This window comes from Talaromyces rugulosus, chromosome IV, assembly GCF_013368755.1.
Source record: "Talaromyces rugulosus chromosome IV, complete sequence".
In the NCBI taxonomy this organism is placed as follows: domain Eukaryota; kingdom Fungi; phylum Ascomycota; class Eurotiomycetes; order Eurotiales; family Trichocomaceae; genus Talaromyces; species Talaromyces rugulosus.
The window spans coordinates 4808185-4832875 of NC_049564.1; the positions used below are offsets into that span (position 1 = coordinate 4808185).

At 45.6% G+C, this 24691-nt stretch overlaps 6 protein-coding genes and 1 non-coding gene across 7 annotated transcripts; 1 reads left to right on the forward strand and 6 right to left on the reverse strand.

The window, feature by feature from the left end:
- Positions 1 to 142: 142 nt before the first annotated feature.
- On the reverse strand, positions 143 to 1140 carry TRUGW13939_08385 (uncharacterized protein; the record flags this gene model as incomplete). The annotated part of the gene is made up of 2 exons (XM_035491520.1): positions 143 to 879; positions 954 to 1140. 2 exons carry the CDS (start codon positions 1138 to 1140, stop codon positions 143 to 145), a joined length of 924 nt encoding a protein of 307 aa, XP_035347413.1.
- A 386-nt stretch (positions 1141 to 1526) lies between these two features.
- On the reverse strand, positions 1527 to 2965 carry TRUGW13939_08386 (uncharacterized protein; the record flags this gene model as incomplete). Its single annotated transcript, XM_035491521.1, has 2 exons — positions 1527 to 2693; positions 2879 to 2965. 2 exons carry the CDS (start codon positions 2963 to 2965, stop codon positions 1527 to 1529), a joined length of 1254 nt encoding a protein of 417 aa, XP_035347414.1.
- Positions 2966 to 4134: 1169 nt separating this feature from the next.
- Positions 4135 to 5258, reverse strand: TRUGW13939_08387 (uncharacterized protein; the record flags this gene model as incomplete). The annotated part of the gene is made up of 2 exons (XM_035491522.1): positions 4135 to 4882; positions 4942 to 5258. 2 exons carry the CDS (start codon positions 5256 to 5258, stop codon positions 4135 to 4137), a joined length of 1065 nt encoding a protein of 354 aa, XP_035347415.1.
- Positions 5259 to 7862: 2604 nt separating this feature from the next.
- TRUGW13939_08388 (uncharacterized protein) lies at positions 7863 to 17094 on the reverse strand (the record flags this gene model as incomplete). The annotated part of the gene is made up of 3 exons (XM_035491523.1): positions 7863 to 9319; positions 9373 to 16749; positions 16818 to 17094. The coding sequence occupies 3 exons, from the start codon at positions 17092 to 17094 to the stop codon at positions 7863 to 7865; spliced, it is 9111 nt and encodes a 3036-aa protein (XP_035347416.1).
- A 1364-nt stretch (positions 17095 to 18458) lies between these two features.
- Positions 18459 to 19832, reverse strand: TRUGW13939_08389 (uncharacterized protein; the record flags this gene model as incomplete). The annotated part of the gene is made up of 1 exon (XM_035491524.1): positions 18459 to 19832. One exon carries the CDS (start codon positions 19830 to 19832, stop codon positions 18459 to 18461), a length of 1374 nt encoding a protein of 457 aa, XP_035347417.1.
- A 1654-nt stretch (positions 19833 to 21486) lies between these two features.
- On the forward strand, positions 21487 to 21560 carry TRUGW13939_08390. The gene has a single exon. It is a non-coding gene; the product is annotated as a tRNA-Thr (tRNA).
- Positions 21561 to 22215: 655 nt separating this feature from the next.
- Positions 22216 to 23739, reverse strand: TRUGW13939_08391 (uncharacterized protein; the record flags this gene model as incomplete). Its single annotated transcript, XM_035491525.1, has 5 exons — positions 22216 to 22307; positions 22362 to 22772; positions 22823 to 23129; positions 23208 to 23536; positions 23589 to 23739. 5 exons carry the CDS (start codon positions 23737 to 23739, stop codon positions 22216 to 22218), a joined length of 1290 nt encoding a protein of 429 aa, XP_035347418.1.
- Positions 23740 to 24691: the final 952 nt, after the last annotated feature.

The following is a 24691-nucleotide window of genomic DNA, read 5'->3' on the forward strand; positions in this document are numbered from 1 at the left end:
TTTATTAGGTCACATACCAATCGATAGCTGGCAATCGTGCCATGCTTCTTCTACTCTCGTCTCCAAGTATCACGAAATCTACCCGCCTCCTTAGCCAGTTCCAATCAAGAAGGCTGTAAGGAACTAAGTTTTTCCAAGACCTTCATATTCTATCCGTCATTGGGATATGTCCATAATTTGCCGCATCGTCTCCAACCTCTGGCGTGACTAGTTCCCTATGAAGTTGATTCACAGTAGCAATCCTTCTCGCCTTTTTAATAAGATTCCCAGGATGATATACCAACAGCACAGCCATGGAAATAAACATCATAAACGCGTCGAATACATAGATATACGCTTCCTGCGTGTTTACCGGGGATAGCCGACTAGCACCGAATTGAATCGCCCGAACAAGATTTCGAATAATCATCGCGAGAGAAGAAATGTACAGCGCTATCATGTATCGTTTCCATGGTATCGATTCCTCGGGCTTGATGAGAAGAATTTTTGTAGGCTCACGCGAAAGTCGTCGGTGGAAATCAACAGCGATCCAGACAAAAAGGGCGAATATGAACAGGGAAAAAATCAAACCGGCTAGCACTACCTTGTCGCCGATGCTTATAATATTTGCATCACCTGTAACCTGAATGCCAATTCCGCCAAGCTGAGTGCAGAAACATATCACATCGTTGAGTACAAAAGTGAGCGTGAGCCTTTTAACGCGCATTCTTGACAGATGCTCCGCATCAAATGAACGAATGATACGGCCGAGAACCATGTATATTGTCGCTGCGAGAAGGGGCGGTGCAGTCATAATCAGCATTGCTCCCAAGGCCCAGGAACCAATATCAGTTCGAGACTGATGCGACCAGGCTCGACCGTAATAACCAAAGGTTTCACCTGCCGCCATTTATCGCCGTTAGCTTGGGGACTTTTATAATCGTTTGTAGAGATAATTTGCTTGTTTGTCGTACAGATACCGCCAATTATCATTGGAAGAAAATATGGAGCGCGAAATAAGAAGATGAATACAAAATGGGCGACTGTCGCGACTCCAAATAGACCCATGAACGCATAACCGGCGCTCGCGGAGGGTGTATAGGGATAAAAGTCGACCCAGGGACTGGACCCATTGGTGCCATTGTGATAAACAATATCCATAGTAGAGCTAGAATTTATTGATATTTGATTTATCAAAATGGATGTTGTGTTCACCCTTTATATACGTTATCGCCAATTGCCTTTTTAGGAAATCTGAACCCGAATACGTTGTGGGGCCAGGCAACTTTATTATCAAACATGTAGCTCCACTCATGTCTCAGGAGTTCCAAATTAAGCAAGAAATTTTCTATACATGAAGTATTGTCCGCTTATTGATTGGCTTCTAGAAATAGTACCGTAGAAAGAAAAGTGCGTCGTGAAATCCGTGCCTAGCATCAATTAATAGGTGCACGGGGTCCGCTACAAAGTTCTGACAGATTTTAATATACGAAGTAATTTATTATTATTACCTAGTAAAAAATCAACTAGCTATTTCTCTAGTTCTCTTAGATTTGTTGCATTGGCCACTCAATCCACGGATGAAATTCAGCCTCGAGGGAACACCAAACGCCTACCACGACATGCGCATCCCAGCCTTTCATAAACCATACAGCTTGCATATACTTCAATAAAACAGCCCAATGTGCCAGAATCACCAGCGCCACGGGTTCTTTTTGCTCAAGCTGACTCGTTAACTCATCTGGTAGCCGATACACCCACCCGATAAGCACCTGCATTAAACCCACGGGTGATTTCTGAGAGGAGCGCTTTTCGTACACCTCATTCAAGACGGCTAATAATTCATTGATAGCCGATGTGTATATGTAATTGTCGGTTTCCGTGAGAAACATTTGATTAACCAGTTGCTGCACCGCTTGGACGCGTAGAATATGCTCATCCAATTCACTGCGCAGCAGCGGACTAACGCTGAGTGCTTCTGGATTGATCTTTGGCTCCAAAATCCCGGAGAAGACTTGTTCGTGGTAGGAGTGTAAAATTAATTTAACACCATTCATGAGCACCCGCCATTCAGACAAACCTTGGTCACTAAAAACGAGGTATTCTCCAGCCCTCGGCCCTCTCGCAAAGTAGACAAAGCAGATCAACACAGCTGAAATGTACACTTTCTGACAACTCTCCTCATTCAGCTGGGCTAATACTGCTGTCACCGACCGGACCCCGAAAGTAAAATGATCATCTGCCTGCTGCACGTACTGGTGTCGTTGGTCGGGGTTTTCGTAGCCCAAATGCAGCGCCGAGAGAGCAAGAATGAGATGTAAAATGGAGGGAAACGTCATACTCCACCGAACAATTTCTATTTGCCATAGATCGTAGAGTTTTGGATCGTCGGCGATAGTGCGGTAGGTAGAAGCGGTAAAGTGGTGGAAAAGTTGCAGGTCAGCGAAGAGGATAGGGCTCTGGTCTGTGATTCGGCTGGGCCGCGAGGTGATGTCGAAATCACATTGTGTTCCGATCGAGTTTGTCGATATATGGGTTTGGTCTTCCACCTCAAATTCTTCGCTGTGTTTCTTTTTGAAGCTTTCTGATGCAGGCTGATACGGTCGGAATCGACGGGTTGTGGCGGGAGGCGATGCCGAGATGTTGGGATTGGAAAATGTGCATTCAATCGCGTGCATCACACAGTTCGAACATATTGGTTTTCTCTCATCGCACTGCACTATATAGTCAGATTATCTCCTCTGTATTTAATTAGAAAAATTGGAATCCAAGTTAATCTCGATGATGTCGTTGGAAAAACTTGGAGTAATTTTTATAGATAATGATCGGACGAAATAACATTCGAAGTAGCAAACGGTTTCAAATAACTATTGCGTTCGACATAAAGACAAATACTTACTTTAATGCGACGTCGCTTGCAGTTTCCGCATCCCAGGCGTGACTTTTGATGCGTGCGTCGTGATAGTGGTAACTTATGCGCCTCCATTGTCGATGTTTGGACTGGAAAGGAAATTTGTTCGTATTCGTTCCTGGCTTTGCCAGGCTGGGCTACGGTAGTCTACTGGGACCAAAGAGGCTAGAAAAAATTGACTAGGGCAGATAACTGCTCAGAGATTCACAGAATATCCAATTGAAGTCAGGATGGTGGATTTACTTTGCGATTCTAATAATGTAATTCTCGGATGCTGATGATCAGGAGGCAATAATTAGGGCTAAAACTGTACGAATACGCCAGAATTTCCTAATCCAGTCATGGCCCCACAGCAAGGTCCATTGCCAGTAAATAATTATGACAGCAATATTAATAATCATTGTTGTTATCGATGTGCTTGAACAATTACGAATATTTGAATTCCTTTATTTCAACTTTAATATGGACATGGTTGGTTGAATGCAGTCTAGATGGATGGATATCAGCTGCACCTCTGCATTGGCAGTGAGTGCATCAGGTGCTGTAAGTCACCCGAAACGTAGGCAGAAACAAAAAAGCAAAATAACAAACATGCGTAATACATCTAGCCCTAGTGATGATCTACAGGCAAATGACTGAAGGAGACTGAGCTGGATCGTGTGATGGGAATTTTGACTGCCCCACTTTTATATGTATACGAACGGACTTGGCGACAGTTATAGATGGATTCACATTCCTAAATTCCATTTTTTTGGCCAGCAACAACATATTTGCTCATTTGTTCCGAATAGGAATTAGTCCACCATTTTAGGTTGCTAAATATGTACAGTTTTTCTCTTTCCTTTATTTAGAAGTCTGAATGATAGGCCAGTTGGAGATCAAGCGCTCAATTTGTCAAAAATGGGTGTTTCAAAAGTATGTACAGGTAGAATGGTAAAAATGTAAGCAAAATATGTACAAGCTCTCCAAAAAAAAAGACGAGCAAATGCATGGATTTGCCCGCCAAAACAAAGCGAGCGGCTGATCAGCAAGCCTTATTGGTCAAGTCACGATCCGGTACAGCGAACGACAACTTGCATCCCAAAAATACAAGTAACAAAACCAACTCCCACTCCCATTCTCAAGCTAATGCTTTTTGTTCTCGTCCTCCAATCGCAAGAGATGAATGTCATGATTCTGTTCTAAGATCATAATCAAGAGTCTACCTGAGACTCAAACATCTCCAGTCAAGGATGGCTGGTAATTTACCAGTAGCGGCGGTCGGCAAAGCTGCGCATCACACGAGATTTGGTGGTGGTGCTGTTGCTGTTGCTACCCACGTCAGAGCGGACGCCGGCAAGGAAGCCGTCGTTGGCATAGGCCTGGGAGGCATCCCACAGCATGACACCACCGAAGCTGGAGAAGGTAGCAGAGTAGTCAACGACGGGCTTGAGGTCGGAAGCAGACAGGTATCCAGAACCGGCAGCGCCAGTGTTGGCAGGAACACCAAGGATGACCTTGACATCAGGGTTCTTGGAGGTTTCCTTTGCCCACTTGTCCCAGACGTCAAAGTTGAAGGCAGTCTGTGTGTCGGTTCCTGACTTGTAGTTCTGGACACCGCAGAAGTTGTTATAGAATTGGACCCAGATAGCATCGAAGGAAACAGCACCGTTCAGCATGGCGTTGTCAGCGGCGTCAGGGTAGACACACTGGGGAGCGGCAGTCAAGAAGTATTTCTTGCTGGTGTCGGCGTCCATGAGGCTGCGAATCTCGTTGCCGAAGACTTCCATGTTGGAAACAGTAGATTCAAAGTCAAAGTCGAATCCATCAACAACGGCATCGCCGAATGGACGTTGAGCCGATCCATTCTTAGAGGGACCAAAGGTTTCCCAGATCAACTGAGCACCGGCGGTGGCGTCGTCCGAGCTGGTGAAGCCTCCTTCGCTGTAGGTAGCACCACCGATGGAAAGAAGAATGGTCTTTCCCTTGTCTTGGCAGGTTTTGATGTCGGTACTACAGAATGCAATGTTAGCTGTTATCCTGCTTGACGAGGTGGAAATAGGATGACATACCCGACTTGGGGGCAGCTAAGCAGCTCAGTGCCGTCGATGAGGGTGCATTTGTCGCCAGTGTTGGCAAAGTTGATGACAGGAGCGCCACCTTGGCCGTTGATCTGAGTCACAAAGGACAAGATCAAGACGTCGATGTTGTCGTCATCGCAGTACTTGCCGAGGTCTTGTTGCTCCAAGCCACCGCTGGCGGCGCCGTAGGAGTTTTGTCCCCAGTAGACAGCAACGTTGCTGCTCGAGCTGGTGTCGAGCTTGGCCTGAGCCCCGATAAGGCCTGCCAAAATGGCAGTGCCGGAAAGGATGTACTTCGCAGAAGACATGGTTGATTGAAGGAATGTAGTCTTGACTGAATCGTCCAAGGGAATGATACGATACTAGCAAGAAAGGAGTGGAAAGCAGGAAAAGGAAGGACTAGCTATCCGGGTTCGTTGTTGACTGGGGAAGGAATAACAAGGGCATTGCAAAGAAGGGCGTGATGAGAGACTTTATAGTCGTGGAGTCTGGACTGCACGACCGATAGGGTTACCACCGGCTCGGCACTAATGTTTAGCCATAGGCACCGTATGCTTTCACTCGTGTCGACTGTTGGCTATCTTTTTTTGTTCCTGTTAGCATTCCAGGTGCCGGGTTCCCCACAGCTAGCCAAGGCCATACCCAGGGCTGTGGAATGTAACACTCGAAACAAGCCAGGGCTCGGCGGGAGGGAGGCATAAACGCCACAAGTGCGATTCAACATAATAATATTCATGGGTGTCCACTGTCGGGCATGGCACCGGTTGTCAGATCGTCCACTTGCGGATAGTCAGGCTAGCTATTTCCTGCACTAGGTAGAGTCACACGCGGTGGCGGCGTCAACCCCAAGCTAGGCGTAGCTTGAGGCTGGCTGTAACCTGGGGTCAGCGCATCACACACGAGGCTGCCGAGGACCAACGTTACCATTCACTACGGACTCGTAGTAGTCCAAGCTCTGTCGATCTATGCATGGCCTTACTACAGGGACCATCCAGACCGTCTAACGTATAACTATCGCTGTACGGTATGATTTGAAGATACATAGTCATGCTGGCCAAGCACACGTCTTGGTCATCAGCATCGTCGATACTTGCTTGGTTTTAGACACGGACGGCCTGTCCACCCACACTCCACTACACCGTTTGTTTTGTACAACCGTTAAGAGCGGTCATACTTGTCACACTACTGTCGTGTACCGGCTGTGTGGTGGTGGCGCTCACAGGAAACGGAAAAGGCGTCCGATAATAATAGATGGCACTAACTGGGGGCGTGGCTTGAGATCCAGATGTATGTTGGAGTCAGCACCTGTGTTGTTCCAGAAGGCAGGCAGACTAGCAGTTTGTGACGAGGCCTGATGTCGATGTGACATCGAGCAGCGCCTGGTGATAATTGACGAACTAGCTCATGCGCGCTGATTGGCAATGGAGCAGTCTGAGAGCTTTGAAAATGGAGGTGAAGTGAAGGGTCAACAAGGGTCGACGAGGTGCCAAGAACGCCAAGACCAGCCTTAATAGAGCCGGTGTGGGCCGTGCACAGGGGCAGCCTCCTATTGGCCGCGGCTCTGCAGCGTCTCCGCCTGCTTATAATGTCATCTGCTGCAGCCGACAACGACATTCTGTAATGCCTCACGGTTGAATTCGGCCTTTCTCGCTCTGGAGAGCACCCAGCACGGCCAGCGCAACCACACCATACATTGCGAGGCAACTCCAACACCTGCTGCGTTCGCTGCAGTGCGTTTTGCCTTAGTCCGTTTCACTATCTTGGTGTTTATCAGCACTGCGGGCTGAGGTTGCATTGGCCTCGGCCCCCTCGTCGGTCATCATCCATCGTCACTCGCCCATGGCATGACCGCTGGCCTCGGTTCTACTTACGTACTATCATCTCCTTTGGCAGTCGTATCACGCTTCGTTTCAACCTCGAAACATTTGGACAGGCACGTTCCTTCATTTCTACATGCGCCCTCACCATCTGCCGGCGTCAGGTGCTGCTAGATGTAGCAACCATCCGCACGTCCAGACGACCTGCGTGCCAGCTCAGCGATACATCGCAAGCTGCTACCTCTATTTTCTGCGGGAATAGATAAAGCAAAGTGATCGTCGTCATAATAATATTGGACCCCTAAATAAACATAATCCATGCGCACTCACTTTTTCTCGCCAAAGCAGGATTCCAAGATTGCAACGGTACAGTATACCTCTAATACCTGTAAAACAACGCCAATTCCAATCCCTTCAAATATTTCTATCCTTGTTTGATGACAGTTTCAGCATATACGCTATTCCTAGTCGGCTTTGATCTGACTTTTGGCTTCATTATTCTATTTCAGCTGTGGTATTACGCAACATCTACAACCCTACGACGTCCGATGGAGCTTCTATATTACTGGTTTGGTTGATAGGTTGCTCGATTTTAACAACACCATCAATCAATTCACATGTTGCAAATCGGGGGCCGACCACGTTCCCCATACAAGCGATCGAATAAAGAAAAATAAAGCGTAGCCAGTGACATAAGGTTGACAGCGGATCTACGACCGAGTCGGCCAAGTTACATTACTTCAATGTCCAAGTATCATTGATCGTCGGTCAGAGAATGTAACCAAACCCAGTCACCCGAGATAGCCGAGATGTTTATCTGCTCTGTAGTCCAATTATTTACCAGTCACGGTTCTTGTTTTTCAATTGGAATAGAGGCCTCCAAAGCCACAGAAGCAGTCAAGTCTAACAGCATAACGACCGCAGTTGGATAAGTATCTATAAGTACTAAGAGTGTCCTGTGAGTCAAAACAGACGGCAAAAACCATTCTCTTCATTCCGGTCGAAAACTTAGTACACAAATTTCATCTCGAGTTACACATTCTCTAATTTTCTCTTCTTAACTCAACCTAATGCTCCTCCTTAGCCAATACAAAATCACATAAGATCGTCAGAATCGGAGTCGGAGTCAACCTTCATTTCCGAATCCTCTGGACTATCATTATTTCCATCAACAAGGAGCGACTGGTCAGGGCTGTCGATTTCCATTTTAACAGTTTGTCTTAGATCAAAATCGTTCTCAGAGAGGGTGCAGCCTCGTAGCACATTGCCGATATGAGTGCTACGGAAAATTTCTCCCTTGCACCGGCCTGTAACCAGATTTTGGATCATCGGCAACGGGTTGCTCCCAAAAGGGCAACCTCCCCACCCCATACCTGCTCGATTGTTTGCGGGGATGTAACCATCTACTGAGATAGTCACTCCACTAGGAATAGTCCCAGGGTACCCCGCTGCGAGACCTAGATATTCACAAAGGAGCATGTAGTCCTCGTATGAGTCCAAGTAAAGCGAACCTGCAAATAGCCCGAGCTCAATAAGGTCTGTCGGCTGCAAGATAGGACTTGTGTAGGAAGGGATATTGCAGATGTTGAGTTTGTTGAAAGATGGCATGGACAACGAGATGCGTGGAGAATACATGTGAAGAGTTACAGCCTTGCTTTGGATGACATCTGGAAGGATGGCATTGGCTTCCTCCGTGCTAATCACAAGTAGACCGGCTTCTGCGTTGCAGTTAGACGAAAGAACCCAATTTACTGGTCGCAGATAGTCATTCCCTATGGGAAGATTAAGTTCCTCTTTCACAGGAATGATGCTTCGTTGGAAGCTTGTTGTGGTGAATAATCTCGACTTTCGCCCATTTCGAGCGAAAAAGCCAGGCCATGTACCCACTTTCTTGCTACCATGCAACAAGGATAGAAAAGCTTTGTGGATACTGTCATTGTTGTGGTTAAGGGACCCCTTTGCAACAAAATTTTTCAACGCTCCGCAAATCTCAAAATTTGCTGGCACTGCGTTTGGCGGTCGATCGATCTGTCGTTCTTCTTCGGCCTGGTGGAAGGCTTCTCGCTCCCTTTCTTCCAGATTACCGATGAAAGTATGCTCTTTTTCGCAGAGTAAGCGGTATGTATCCACCAGCCTTGCCAGGGTGTTGTCCCGGCTGATGTCGCTCCGGGGAATGTCTTGAAGAAGATCCTGCTCCTTGGGTGGATTACTGTATCTCTCGATTACAGTTTTCTTCTCACATCCTGGTATTGTTCTTGTGAAAACTTTCACCGCTCGCTCATTTTTCAAAACAGTAGCAATAGGTGTATTGCCCACAAATTTCTGGTGCGCCAGTCTTCTACGGCAGTGATCCAGACCTTTTGTCACATTCAAAAGAGTATTTCTTGCCACATAGTCACGAGTCTCCCGTTCGGTAAGCGCAAAGATATCGTCAATAGACGGAGTGTCGCTATTCCTTTCTTTTGCCAATTCCACAAGCTTCTTATGAATATGAGGCGGGTTAATGCAAATGAATTGCTGTCCAAATCCGAGTTTGCGCAACCGAAGGCATCCTAGTTATCGACGATCAGTGCCAGTCAAATAAAGTTCACGAAATATTAAATACCTTGAGCAAATCTCTCTGTTGTCAAGAAGGGACCCAATGTCACAACTGCGCGAAAGTCACGAGGGAATGCAATATCAGTTCCTCTCGTATGGGCTTCATCTAGATAGATGACACATTTTTCAAGCTGTTGGTTGAATAAAGATCCCATAAGTCTTTCGACCCTGCCGTCTCGGTGTCGAACCATAAGCTCATCACCATTGTCAAAGAATACACCCCCTTCTATGTTGCTATCAAGGCTCATCCAGATCTCAATAACGTCCTGATTGGTCACTCCAACAATCAACGCGCCAACATCAATTAGGACCTTTGTTAGCTTTTCTTTAGTCATCACAAACTGTATCATCTCCTGAATACACTGCCTTGGATTGTCGGATGATGCGGGAAGCTCATATATAGCACTTGAAGCATTTCTCATTCTTTCCAAGATGTCTTCTGTGTTTGACTCTGGAGCCACAAGACGCTGCTGTTTAATTGAGAAAGGCAATAAACTGGCACTGCTACTTGTTCCACTAAAGCCAGTGGTGTGCTTGTCTGTATCGAATGGTAAATCCCATGCGGAACTCGACAACCGTTCTGCATACTCTCGACAATCTCGCGGGAAAACGGTTTTCAATAAAAAGTAGTTGATTGCGGACATGTTATATCTGAAGTACGGGAAAACATTCTTTGAGAAATCCTCTATGTCTATGGTGTTGATTCGTCGTAACTCTGACAGATGTGAAGGCGGTGTCCACTCGCAGTAAAGAATATCCCCATCTGGCTCTTGCCGTAGTAGTTTAAATGTCTGTAGAGCATTCTCCTCATCCAAGCCGGAGTTGTACCAACTCAGATAAGTCAGAATTATGGCGATGTCTGGGTTTGAGTATTCCGAACTAAGCGAGGGGACACCCTTTGCACGATATGGGACCGCCATTTGAAAATCCCGCTTAAAATCGAGTCCGTAATCAACATACCAACGCTTGATATAGAAGACAGTCTTCAAAATGCCTCCAGCCAGGAAGCCCCGTAAAGTTGCCAATAGACGAAAGGTATCACTTCCCTCAAAACAAGCCTGGATTGCCTTGCGAGATTGTGCTCCACACATTTCCGCCACAAGAAAGTCTGCGATAACTTTGCGGAGCTGGCTCGAGCAGTGACACAAAGGTAGGGAAGGAAGGCAACCGCCTGATATGGCAGTTCCCACAGCAGAGACGAATTTGTCGGCGGCCTCCGGGGTAAGGATGCGCAAGTCAGACCACTGTTCCGGCGACTTCCTAGTCAAATTTATTGCGAGATTGGCTGTGAAGGAACTCATATTTCTAGCCACAACTCCTAGTAATTCAGACACCACAAGCCATCTGTCAGGAGCGTAATCGACCGGCTGTCTTGCGCCGGATGTGTAAACAAGCTCAAAATTGGGAGACAGGATTTCATCACTCTCATCCAGGACGTCCCTGGCGTTTTTAGAAAGCCATTCTTGCCGTTGTAAAACCTGAGAAGCTAGATTAGATTTTTGTATCAACAAATCTATTCCCACTAGTTTCAGGGACAATATGTGCTCGGGCAAACAAACGAGTATGCCGCCGGTCTGCAAACATTCTTCCATAAGAGAAAAAAGAGATGTCAAAATTTTCACATCTAGCTTCATATTCCGCTGAAAAGGAAGGTAATATACACGGCGGTCAATAAGCCCCCCAAGTGTTTGATGAAGTGTTCGAATCATCTGTTTCACGAGGGGCTTTAAGACAACAACCCTGAAAAGATTTGAGCCGTTTGCCATCATTGTCGAAACTATGGGAATTATGACAGAAGATTTTCCCTCCCCCATGTTAAGTTGAAACAGAGAGTTTTCGTTGGGAAGCATAATTTTTTTTGCGAGAAGTGCCTGTGTCTCCCGGATGGAGACGTTGTTTTCCAACTGAAAGAGCAACCATTCTGGATACTCTTCCGGTGACCAATTTACATAACCACAACTACTGAGTTCCCGCTGCAGCGAAAACCCGTCCCCTTGGATTGCATGAAAAGCCAGTCTCTGGAAATATTGAAATAGCACAATGGCTTTTCCCAGATGTATGATGACTGGTTTCCATTGCTGGGGTACTAAAGACCAGGTACTTCTAGCCATCAGCCCGAGTAACGGAAATGTTGAAATCTGTGGATAGAGTCGAGCATCCTTCAAAATACAACGTGCAGTCGTCTCTGCTTTGCAGACATCCCTGATTGAGGTAACAAGCCCCTGCACGACAACGTACTGCTCATCTGTCATTTTCCGCAGATAGTCCTGTGTGAATGTATTGTCATGATTTGTGACAACAAAGGATTGTATCTCAATGGCCGACACAATTTCTTTCGTGGAGTTCAATAACTCTAGTATGTCGGGCAGATTGGACTCCGTCTCTGTCCACTGATCAAACCGCGCGTCCACTCCTAGAGATGGCGCGATAACGTGTTTCAATCTGAAAGTCGTGTCTCGGAAGACCGTATCTTTCAGATGCCTTACAAACTCGTGAAATTCCTTGTTGTGCCGCCAATTACGGCATCTTGTCTTCAATGTACTGATGGCCTCCGTAACATCGATACATTTAAACACCCTTGAAACAGGACCAAACTCGTCCAGATGCCATCTCTCTTTGACTAAGCCCACTATTGCAATATGCTCATCCTGGAAATTTAAATCGTAATTTTTTTTCGTAAACGGTCTGGCTGCTGAATGGTTCGCCAGTCTAGCAGACTCCTCAAATGGGATTCGATTTTCAGTCACGACTGTCTTGATATAATCCTCATCGACCTCCCTTCCGACTCTCAGGTTGTACCACGAGTATCTTGGTTTATACTGGGGTTTCTTAATAGCGCATGCAACCAGTGTTGTAACGTGCGGCATCAAGTCAGGCTGGAAAAATACGAGAGGCCCGAAAAGAAAAATCAAGTCGTAACAGTCCCTTTGTGAAGACCTGAAGCAAACTTGGAATAAAGAACCCCAGGATTGTCTTATTGATAGCTTCAACAATTCAGAAAGTGAACTATGTTCAAATGGTTCATTGAAGCCTTGAACAGTCTCTAACTCCTTGAATATGTCGAACAAATAAGGTTGCTTTGGAACTGACCATGCTCTTACCATAGTTGACAGCTGGTATACAGAGCAAGAGCCGTCAATGAGTACTGTTATCGATTTGAAAGAATACTCAAGTTTGATTTTCTGGTCAATTGTATGGAATCGTGACTCCATGGCATTTGCGCGAGAGAGAAGATTTGGATATGTCGGACTCTTGTGATAAACGCAGGGCTCAGAACTATAAATGCATCTCAACTTGTCATTCTCTTTCTTTATCCTTTCGACAAGGATAGAGAAATCCGTGATCTGTGTCGTCGAAATTAGGTTTTCGTTCCAAATCACTGTTTCCGCAAGCTTGGTTTTGCCGGGACATCTACGTGTCGGCGTCAGAGAGGATATGATATATAAAATATCAAGCGATTCTCTGGATAGTTCATAACAGTCATTTATTGACTGCTGATTTAAAAGCCGCAAAGCCTCTTCTGTGCCGGAACGTCGTGTCAATGAGTCGCTCAACAGGTAAGAAGTAACTGCGTGCAAATATGCAGCAAACAGCCTTGAAACAGTGTCGGGTCCGTGAATCAGTCTTCCCAAAATTTTGTCCACGCTGTACTCAAAATACTTGCAATGAGAGCTCTTCGATGTGATATCGACTGATACATGAATGTCATTTAAGTCCCTGGCAACATTGACTGTACCGTAAGGGATTAGCACTTTCCGCCGCATATCTTCAGGATTCACCAGCGTCTTCAGTACAATCTTGCTTCGCAGACCATAAAAGACCCCAATATCATATTTAAAGTCAACAATAGCATCCAGCTCTCGACAGACTATGTCGCCATCTGAACTCAGGAAAAAGCGCAGATCGTATCTGGGAAGTACGATCTCACAAAAGCATTCGTCTGATTGAATGACAACGATGTTCCTTCTTTCTTCGAACCCTGCAAAAAGCTTTGAGAGATATGTAAATGATGTTTTATCCACATCATATAATCGTGTTCCTGTGGACCCTTTCTGCATGACTCCATGGCCCGCCGAGGTTATCATCAATGACCAGTTTTCTTCAGAACTCTCCCAAAAATTCCGAGAGGGCCTAAATTCGACAGTCTTGGTGTCGAGATTTAACCAGTGAACATGATTTTCAATAAGGGGCGTAGGAAACTTTTCTTGGAGCTTTGATGGGGGGATGATCTCGAATGTTTGTTCGTCTTTCCTCGCCCGAACAATGAGACCCGAGTCTTCGTTCCGAGAAAAGTAGACTTTCCATCCAGAAATAAAGGTCCTGCTCACATATGTCATACCAGTTTCGTCTGAAGCAAGTACACCAATCAGACGATCACCAAACAACCGCTGATATAGAACGTCTGTCGTATACTGTGGCGGTAATTGTCTTGTCCGATGACCATTGACCAACACAGTGCCGGTAAGAACATTCAAACGAATTTCCTGCGTGGTTTGATTGCTAGTTCCGACAATCCAAGCACGGTCATGATCATCGTTAAGCGCGTCGTAAGAATAAATTCCCGTAGGTATCTGGCACTCCTCGGATAGGACGCTAGACAGATTGGTCTGACTCTTTAGAGCTTGTCGAATAATCATCGACTCGAGTTTTCTGCCAACTCTAGCACATCGAGTTACGTATTCGAGTAATTCATCATCAAATTCTTCTTTTTCGGTCGTTGAATTCTTGATAATCAGGGAGCATTCAAAGAACGCAACGCCGTCAATTTGTTGCGCCACTGACCTATCCTCTACCTCAAAACTAAGCTGGTAGACAAAAGCAAACATTCTTGCCGCGCTGTGCCTTCTGTCTTCAGCAACGCCACCGCACCTGTGAAGGCAGCGGTCGTCTTTGCTCAACTCTCGAGCCCATTTTAGGGAGGTGGTCCGCAGCCTCTGGAGGAGCCCTGAGACAGATTTGGATTCACTTTCGCTTGCACATAGCGATTTTATTCTCATCGTCAAGTCAACCAATAGCTTTAGTAGGTAGACATTGGTCCAGTTATCACAAGTTGCTGGTATGTGCAGTCGGATCGCGTCAATCAGTCTTTCACAGAGTGGCGTGTTCTCAAAAACATGCCATGGTAGCCGAAGGTACGTATCAGCGGGTTCCCCGACCTGGTAAGTGGCCAACTTAAACAGCAAGTTGGCTTCCCTTGTATTGAGATCGATAACGCCGGCCATCAGCTCCAGGAGAACCTTCCACCATGACAGTCGCTCTCCAGCCCTGAATGAGCCAAACGCGACATATTCCTTCAAACTAAGATCATGCGAGCAGTTATTCTGCTGTGCTATCACGGTGTTGGTTGAGGGGGGGGCTGATCTTAGTGATTCATGAAGCTGTGATCGAGAGTAGGGTCCTTCGGGCAGAGAAGCATCGAGGTTGAATATTAAATGAGACTCATGTACTTTTGAATTGTCGGAAACTATGGCATTGGTCTTAGTGTCGATCAACACAAGGTTAAACGAATTCCTCCTCCAGATGGTTTCGGGCTCCGTGATCTCGGATATCTTCAGTATCTGTCGAGTGGTAGGGGCGATAAGAGACATCACCTGCAGGCGTGGTCGGGGCTCTATCCAGTAAGAACGCAGCGGCTCGAACACCGACTGTATATCGTAAACTGAATTTTTACCTTTTTTCACTTCTCCCTTGACGATATCATTCAAAATTGCCCACGTCGCGTCTCTCCAGAATACGAGTGCTGCTGGGGCTTGCATTTCGAATAGCAAGAACTTGGGATTCGTCGGCAGAATATCCTCACCAACGTCGATGGACAACGATTTAGCCTTCTTTTGCGCCTCGCACTTTGGGCAATCGACTTTTCTATGATAACCATTAGCAGTCTTAGCTGAACTGTGCGCTAACCCGAGATGAGTTTCCTGCAATTGGCTCAGCTCGTTGCGTAATGACTCAAATTGTTCGATCTTTTCCTGACGACGAGTATTGTTTTCATCTTTTATAGTATTTTCGAGATCTTTTAAAGCGATGCCCTCCTTTACGTCCTCGTAGCAAGAATCGGCTAGTGTCATCATCATCCAATCATGCCGAGGCCGAGTGAAAATGGAAGCTTTGTCGTGTTTCAGCTTAGCATAACGGTTGGAGATGTATGTCTCCAGTCCATTGAGGCGCCGTAAATCATCTTCCGTGTTCAACAAAATTTCTGTCAAGAAGACTTTGGGGATCTCGGGCGAGAAGTCTTCTAGAAACGGATGTTTCGCACAAGCCAAGCGGTCTAAAGCAACCCACAGGTCGAGTGCGGTCAACAATAAGACCGAGAGCTGGTCCACGCTATTCCGATACACAATCAATCCTCGGGATATATAGCTCTGTATCAACAAACTTAAGTTGTGGTAATCTTCATCCAGACAGTTGACAAGTTTTCTGACCGTCCAGGCCTCAAGATTTCTCGCGACCCAGGATTCGAAGTCGGCAAGCGCATAGAAGTCGTTTTTCTTCACCTCTTCAACAGCTTCAAAACTTGGCAAATCAGTGCTACTAATAGCAATTTTCCCAAATCTTTCAGACTCTTTGGCATACTGCGCAGGCCGAGCCGTGGGTCGATCGGTGACCTTCTCAATGTACTCAAGTAACGAGCCGAGTTGCAGGCATGTCTCTTCATCGGGCACGGGGTCGAACGGTTGAAAAGACACAATACTTTTTTCCCGTATTTTTTTCCATTCAGCTTGGAGTCGGCGAGCTATTCGATGTACAGTATCCTGTACTGACTTCGCAAGACATGGGAGAACCAGATCTCTCAGTTTCTCCACCCTCCTCGCAAGTTTGTTGCTTATAAGAAACAGCCCCTCGGAGTCAATGTTGTGTGCAAGAAACTCCCTTGCCAAATTATTGAGAAAAAATAGCATAAAGTTTTTGTACTGCATTGGTTCGTTGTTACCACTGCGGGAGGAAAACTGAAGCTGAATGGTTGCCTTTAAGGTGAGATAGCATGGTGATCGCCTCCAAATAGACTTGTTATCATAAGTGGCCAGTGTGTCGCGAATCTTTTTGATAACTGCTTTCATGGATGAAACTGAACTGCCATGGGCCAACAACAGGCTCATGAGGAATTCGGAAAGCAGTAGAGGATTAGATATCTCTTTGGACGTAGATGACTCTCTATCCAAGCGTTCAAAGAATGTACCGAGCTGTTCCATGAATTCCTTGTGCTTGAACTCGGGCCAGTCTATCCTGACCGCCTGTGTTGGAAATTGCATTAAAACGAAAGCATTCTGCATGACTTCTTCCGCCGGTGGAGCGGATGAGAAGCAATGGACCAGAACTCCACTTGTGTCGCACTGGAATGTCACTGTTGTCTCCAGTGCATCAAAAAACAACACTAGTAGGTCTAGGACAGATGTTAGCTCTGTTAGTGGCTCTGTGTTAAAGGCTAGGGGGTAAAGGAGAAGCGATTACCTCCATCTTGCAAGGAATCCAGCACCTTAACTAGGCATTCCGAAGAGAGCTTGTGGTCTGGTCCTCTGGTTTCTTCCCACCAGACTAGTGCCTTTTCGATCTGCGTCAACGTAGCAGCTTGGCTCCTTCCAAACCCCTGTTTAAACCCCACAATAGCGGATCTCAATAGCTGTAGGAGAAATGCTTCTCGTTCATGGCGATCCTCTTCGATTTGGCCGGGGACTTTGGAAGGTAATATAATGTGGTGGACCAAGAAGTCGATGTCTCGGGGCTTCATCGTTGCTGTGTCTTCTCCTTCTCAAGGCGGCAATTCTGAGGGAATATTGAGGGCAGTAATGTGATGGTAAGAAGGAATATCGTTCGTACGAAGATCACGATAGAATAAAAGTAAGACAGGAGGTTTAAAAGAGAAGAAATGAAATAGAAGAGTAAGAGGGGGAAGTAAAAGGAGAATAGTAAGAGAGGCAGAAAAGATATGAGAGAAGAGGGGTGATCGGGATGATTGAGGGGGGAAGAGAAAGAAGAGATGAGAGGTGAGAGTAAAAGTGAGAGGGAGAGGGGAGGAAGAGGGGGAGGGGAGGTGAAGCCACGCGAGGTTGGCGTGTCCGGGGAGTTTGTTTATGCCATCTGTTGCTGGGGTAAACCCTCCGGCACAAGTGAGAAAAAGCAGAGCAAATTTTACAAGAAGGGTCGATGAAGACTGCTTTTTGGAGAGTCGGAGTAAGAAAGGAAGCTTTTGCATCACTCGTCTCTAGAATGCAAGCATATACGTGCCATGCAGTTTGATATTCAAATTGATAAAATTTGCATACATTTGGTAAGTTTGGCAACGCTTGATATCATCCAAGTGTTATTTGTACAATAAATATGCCGTAGTGTCATACGACCATCTATAAATGCTCGCGTAATTATTTGCTCACCTCCTGTCCTTCGGTGCCAGAGCACAGAAAATATGCTATGAAATTTCTATCCTTGTGAAAATGAAACTATCAGTAATATTTATACATCAGTCCTACATGTAGTACACTCTGCCACTGTGAAGCCTCCTATAAGCTTTTGTTAAACGGAGAGGCTCGATATTCCTAGGCTAATATCTCTACTCGTCAATGATCTCTTTTTTTGCTTGGGGGTATCAACCAGGTCCTAGTCAACAAACTTGAATTTCAATATTGCCTTTATATTTCTCTCGTTTCTAACGTTTGGATTTTCCGGTAAAAATCTGATCTTTTTGTTGAAAAATCGCTTCTACTCGGTCAGTTAACATGCCCCCCGTAATTATCTAAAACCTTAACAACCTCTCGTTATTTAAAGTTTTTAAAAGAACAGTGCTACCAAAGAGACAGAAATAAATTATCTTAACTATCAGCTGGTGAAAAAGCAAATTCAAGATCATACTTGACGGATTTCGGCGAGTATTAACAAAATGAAAAGATGTGGTTCGCTTTCGCCACGGATGCAAACACTCTTTAGAGTAGGGAGTTACAGTATGTTCTGATAAATATGAAGCGCAAAATATTTGATCAAAGTTAAATAAACAGATAGGAGGGGAAAGTAGGATTATACAAAGGGAGGTTTTCGTTCAAGTGTGGTCATAAACATAGAAAATTCGTGGAAAACGTTTGATATAAGACAACGGAATGTTTAGCGAGTCCAAAACCATCCGCCCGAAGAGTTGTTGTCGCCTTTCTCTTCATTAGAAGAGCCTTGCTGATTTTCGTTCTTTTGGGTTGGTGGGGGGATAACTTCCACGGATTCATTGCTCTCCTCGCTACCATCTGCGAAGCGTCTGGTTTTGATTGTTTTTGTGGAAATAGAACCATCAGGCTGGGTGCGTCGAACAGTCCTTGTCATCGTGGAAACAACATTCGGTTCACCAGACGATTGATCATTTGTATACTGAGAATCCAGCAATTCCCGGTTCCCGTTCGCAGTATATTCGAGCCAATCTTTGCTTTCTGTCTTCTCCGTGTGAGGTTCTCTTTGGTCCTCCTGTTGTTCCAAATGCCGCTTGCGTTCTTCTTCTAGAAGACGCATCAGAGGGCTGTCCGCAAAGGCTCGTGAGTATTTTTCATGGGAGCTGGCAATATCGTTTAGAAAACGGTCGTATAGATCGAGTTCTGTCTCGGGCTCGATTTTCTCGATTATATTTTCTTTTTCGGTGTCTGGTTGCCGTTCTATTCGTGGGTTTCCGTTAATATCATTATACTGTTGAGGTCTCTCCAGAGCGAGACCATATCGATGGTCATCTGGCCCTGTCAATCTCCAGTTGCTGCCAATGCTGCCCCTCTGGACTAATCCTCGCAGCCACTCATTTGGTGGTTGTCTGCTGCGATCAGAGCCATTGCTCTGGTCCAGTAAGGCCAGTCCGTTTTCGACTCTTAGAAGGTCCTCAAAGGCATCTCGCCATCGTGGCTCGGAAGGATCCAGTTCCACAGCCTCGTATGGTGAGAAAAAAGACGATAGCATTCCTTGCTGATGCCGGTTTCTGCCTTGTGATCGCTCAAGATGGAGAGGGGAATAAGGGCTCAATAAGAGATATGAAATAGGCCAAGTTTGCGAGTCTCCCCCAAAGAAGGCGCTATCGGGAGAAAAGAACCCGCCAAATCCAAAAGGAGATCGCTCGTCAAAAAAGGATTCAAAAGAGTTTAGTGAATGACGAGGAAACCCCCATGAACCAAAGAAATCTCCATCATGGCCAGATCCCCAATGTCCGCGGTTCCACCGATCAGTCGATCGATCTTCGTCGCCATTGGGCTCAGCGGGTTCGTTTCTCCGGAGTCGCTGCTGAATCTCTTCGTCAAACTGTGGCCATTTATTGGAATGCGGAGGAGCCATCATTGACGGAATGCCCATCACCGACTGCAGCATGGAGGATATCTGCTCATCGGCATAGCGGCGAAAAGCGATAAACGGATTTTGTTCTTCGGTCTCCGTACGCGCTGTATCGGTTGGTGGCTTATCGCGCGCATCGGTATTTTGAGTGCTTGGTTTATCGGTGCTAGATGCGCCAGCCATTTTTATAGATTTTGTGAGGCCAAATAAACATTCGAAAAAAATATTGACAGACTGATAGACGCGATTGATTCCGAGAAGTGAACCGAGAGCGGGCGGTAACGGCAAGAGCTCGGACGCGACCGTTATCACCACGTGATATGTGCAAACAGAACAAACAGGCTTTTACTCGTTTCCCTCCCCACCGCAGATATATCGTGAAGTATGCGGGACAGTGATACTCTGCTCTGTCGACAATTCATTTCTATATGATCTTGGATACTAAGATATTCAAAGTATACTCTAGGCACTGTGTATCTTTTGTCTCTTGTGTTTACTGTATGGAAACTAATTGAGAGCTCTCTTTCTTGCCTTTGAAACTAGGCAGTAACTACGCATCGCTTTTCGTCAACTCCTAGAGCATATACTTTCAGTGGGACTGAAATTGACCTGCTTGATACTAGCTCTGTGACGGAAATGTAGTGGTCTATCCTCTTTATATATGAGAGTTCTTGATGGATTTCAAAGACCAGTTCAATATTGTCTGTTGAATATATACCTATGAAAAGATGATACGATTTCACACTATTCTTTATGATTACCCGAATTAAAAGTGATTATATTGTCATGTCATATTTCTACCCTAATTAGTGTGCAAGCAATGTAAGATTCCACGGTGGTCTGAAACTGCCGACCAGGCATAGGGATGCTAATCATGGAACAAATGCTAAATACCGAATGCTGATATGCAATACCATACTATGTTAGCGTTAGGTGGATTGGTGCTGCTAGTTGATAAAATTGCTACTTGCAGTAGCATACTTAGAGAGGCCTGTCGGCAACTGTAGTGCTACTGTTATACAGTGGCTAACTCAACATTATCACAGATTCACAAGTGATTTTCACCCTAGATAGCTTCATGTTCTCCAGGTCATCCAGTCAACCCAATCTTATTATCTTGAAGTTTTATGCAACCCCTAGCCTACCGATTTCAACAGTTATGGCGGTTCCTGCTTCAGCAGCTTCACGCGCTAGTTTTATATAGTGTATTTTTCCTTTTAGTAACTTCTCTTTGTAACACTACATACTCCTAGTAGAGCGTAAGCTAGGCTATCTGCAATCTAGCCACATTCTTTGTGCCACCCTTGTTGCTGTGTTTTGTAGATATCTCATTATACATGTGCTTCAATGTCAACTGGTTGTTTGCGTGTATATAAAAACAAAATATATATCTTGACGCTAACTATATTATCTTGGCTCCAGACTTAACAGGTTTCCTTGACGTCTATATGTAGAGCCTTAAAAAAAAAGGGCTCAATGTTTCTAGAAGATATTAAGTCTCACACTATCTATTATAATTTGCTATACCGGAATGTGAAAGTTGGACCAATCTGGTGGCGGGGCCGTATTGTATGCTACTAACTGCCTGAGGCGACCCAGTGAGGGGGTTTGTGCGTAGAAAGGCGTCGTCGTTGCTGCACTGCGCAGTCTAGTTCTAAGGCATATATATTTAATGTATTACGAAAAATATATTCATACGATTAATTTTATATAAATTAGCAGGGAAACCTTTGTCTTTTGCGGGCAGAAAATGTCGAAAGTAGACTCACGCTTAAATACTTCCAGCAAGGATCGGAGCTGTAAACTTATTAACTTGGATTGGAAAATTCCAACATCAGCACCTGTAGCTCAGTTGGTAGAGCGCTTGACTAGTAATCAAGAGGTTCCTCGGTTCAAGTCCGAGTAGGTGCAGTCAAATTCATATGTTAATTTTTTTCCCCGAATTTTTTTTTTGCCACTGAGCACCGCAGTTTGGTAAGGCTGTATCGCGGTGGGCACTGAACATAATACATACAGGGACCGGATTGCTCAACACTTTCTAGAACATGATGCCCAATAGTTATAATCTACCTCGTTCCATGTATCCCCGCGCAATTGGTTGTTACCGCATATGGTAAGGCGCGGCTAGCCACGAGGGACTAGCGCTGGGTCGCTGGGTCGCCTCAGTTCGTATCTGTGAGCGATGCCTGATTTATCACGAAATATTATGTAAAAGCGGCAAAGAACGGTGTTGACCCAGTAGAGGCAGATGCACATCTTTCGGGTCATTTGATATGGAAATTTCCAAAGGCACGGCGAGCAGCGAGGGCCATTTTCCGCAGACGGTCGCGCTCTCGACGCGGTCACTTTGTATTTTGAAGGAAATTGAGGCTTTTGTCAGTTCTCTCCAAGAAGGTCGTGGCGAGTGCTTCTGGAGTATGCCTTTGACGCGATGGCTATCAAGGAGTGGTTGTTGACATTTAGTAGTGGACTTGTATTTAGGATACGTCTTAGATATACAATCTGTTCATAAATACAGAAGACAGCAAATGCTTGTACACTGTCAATTTCGAGTGCGAGATCTAATTTACAATCGAGGGCGATCCTCAACCTCTGACCAAGCTTCGTCAAATCCGTTTCCAAAAATCCATCTCTGGTCCGATAGCGTCGAGTCGATCGCTAGGCAAATGTTAGCGCCACCACTCTTTACCACATCAAGGATTAAAGACTCACCCATATTACCTGCTTTGAGCCATGAATCTCCCTTGATCATAAACTCACCCGCTTCTCCCCGGTCTTCCAACGGCTTGCAGACGCGCTCTCCATTGGCAATGGCCCGGATCAGTTTCACAACGTGGCTATCATCTGCCGGATGTGTGTTTCCAGTATTAAAAATCTCTTTCCAATTCCTGGTGACTGGATAATTCACAATTTCATCCAAATCAAGTGGCGGAGTGCCACGAGACACGTATAAAAGCAAGTCCATGCGGCCTTTCCATTCAAGCAACCGGACTTTTGTACGGGGACTAATCCACGGACGGTCCAAGATAGCGGAGAAGAATACCGAACAGTTGAGCGCGTGGATCAGGAGGAATTCGAATTTCACTGCTTTTGGTGGATGTTGTGACGCGGCAGAGCAATACACTACATCACAAAATTAAGCGCAACTCTTTCAGCCGACATTATCTACTCACCCAGCGCGTTGATCATCTCCGCCAGCTGCGTTTCCAGGCTATTTGGTGATACCGTGTACTGTTTTGCATATTCTTCCATCTTTTCAGGGGCTCTTTTCAAGGTCCCATTCCTCATATAATTACCATCACCCCACTGTACACTCTCTGAAAGAACTTTGTCTTTACGAACATCTCTCAGCAACTGAGTCAAAGATTTCCCAGGTTGGGATCCGACGCCACCAGCTGCCCTTTCGGCACCTTCCAGAAAGGGGGCAATCCAGTTCTCATGCACAGCAGCTTCGGCAAGGCCTTGGGCAACAATGGCTGGCTGGTTGAATTCGATCCCGAATCCAAGATGAATAATGGGATGGATCAATCCTAAATATTTTCTTATGAATCACTCCACAGAGACAGCAGCAGGGAAGAACTCGCCTGCAAACATTCTCGTGAGCATATCATCAGCATGTTCATCCTCTGTAAACAAGTGCTCTTGAAGCACTGATGAAACTCCTTTGGCGTCGATTTCTTGCTGAAAATAAGCTAGGAAGCTTGAGTAATGTTCTTCTATTCCAAGGTAGTCTTTGAAGTTTCTTTTCTCGATAATAGAGTGAACAACATCGCTTTCTACTGGATATGATGATCTCTGATAGCTATGGCCCCGGTCGTAGGCAGCCTGTATATCTTGCGGAGAAGCTCCCAAGGCGAAGAGGGTGAGTAAATGATGGACGATATGGTCTGGTACACGAGTCAGCTTCCGAGGTTAACTTGTTTGTCATACGTGGCTCACTGTGGAATCTTTTCTTGTTGAAGAAAATGTGATGCGTTCGCATGTCCTCCTGCAGAAGTTCGCTGGCAAGTTTGGCAGAGTCCTCCCTTGCACCGGAGGAAAACACGCCAGTGTCCGCCAACGACAGTTTGATGGTTGTTGCAGTAGCCATTTTGACGGGTTGCCGTATCTCAGAGGTATAGAATATGCTTTGGTTGCTTGCGGTGGTTATAGAGTTTTTCCACTTTCGTGATGTCGCGCTACTGATACTTTGTCGAGCAAGCGAGATTTTGATAGTATTCAAGCCAAAGCAACGACTCAGTAGAGACATCTACTAAAAGCTTGAAAATCAAACAAGTCCAACTTCAGGTGCAACATTAAAATCAGCAACACAGACTTTACATGTAGTATGGAGGCATGAGGTTGCTTCATAAGCAGGATTGGGTAAGAGCTACATCATCGGACATGGCCACCCGGAATAAGCTCACCCCGCACTCCGCATTTTACTGTTCGTGGGGTGGCACAACTTTATATTGACAACTTTAAATGATATTAGCTCATTATATAGAATGTAGAGCTTTACTTTACTGGAATATCAATAGATGTCAGGTGCCATGGTAGTGTTTTGGCAACAACTTCATGTTATTCTTGGTCAGTATATGTTCGCGTTAGTCGGTACCGAGCCCCAAACAGAAGGTTAGTGTATTCATTGACAGTGCAGTGACTAGCGACTAGCGGCCGATCATATTGGCTGATTAATGAGGCTTCAAATCGATGCTAGGAGGGTTGCATAGTCAAGAGCTTTATATGTACTCCTTACAAGGAGGCAGGTCAACCCGCAGCGGGGTCGGTTAAATACTTCCCAATCGGGCAGGAATGGAGCGAGCCGACCGGAGCGCTTCCCGCCGAGCCGCTGAGTCACGACTGGTGGAGAATCCCACGTTTCCACGTTCCACCAATCGCCGCCGTCGTTTCTCTTTCGTAAAGTTCATTTCAATGTGCTGTAAATAAAGTACGAATGTCTGTAAAATAGAAGAGAGATATGAGAAACATTGTATGTAGTTGCTGACATTGCGCGCAATACCAGTGTCAACGGGTAAATATCTATTAGGCGCGGGCACGAC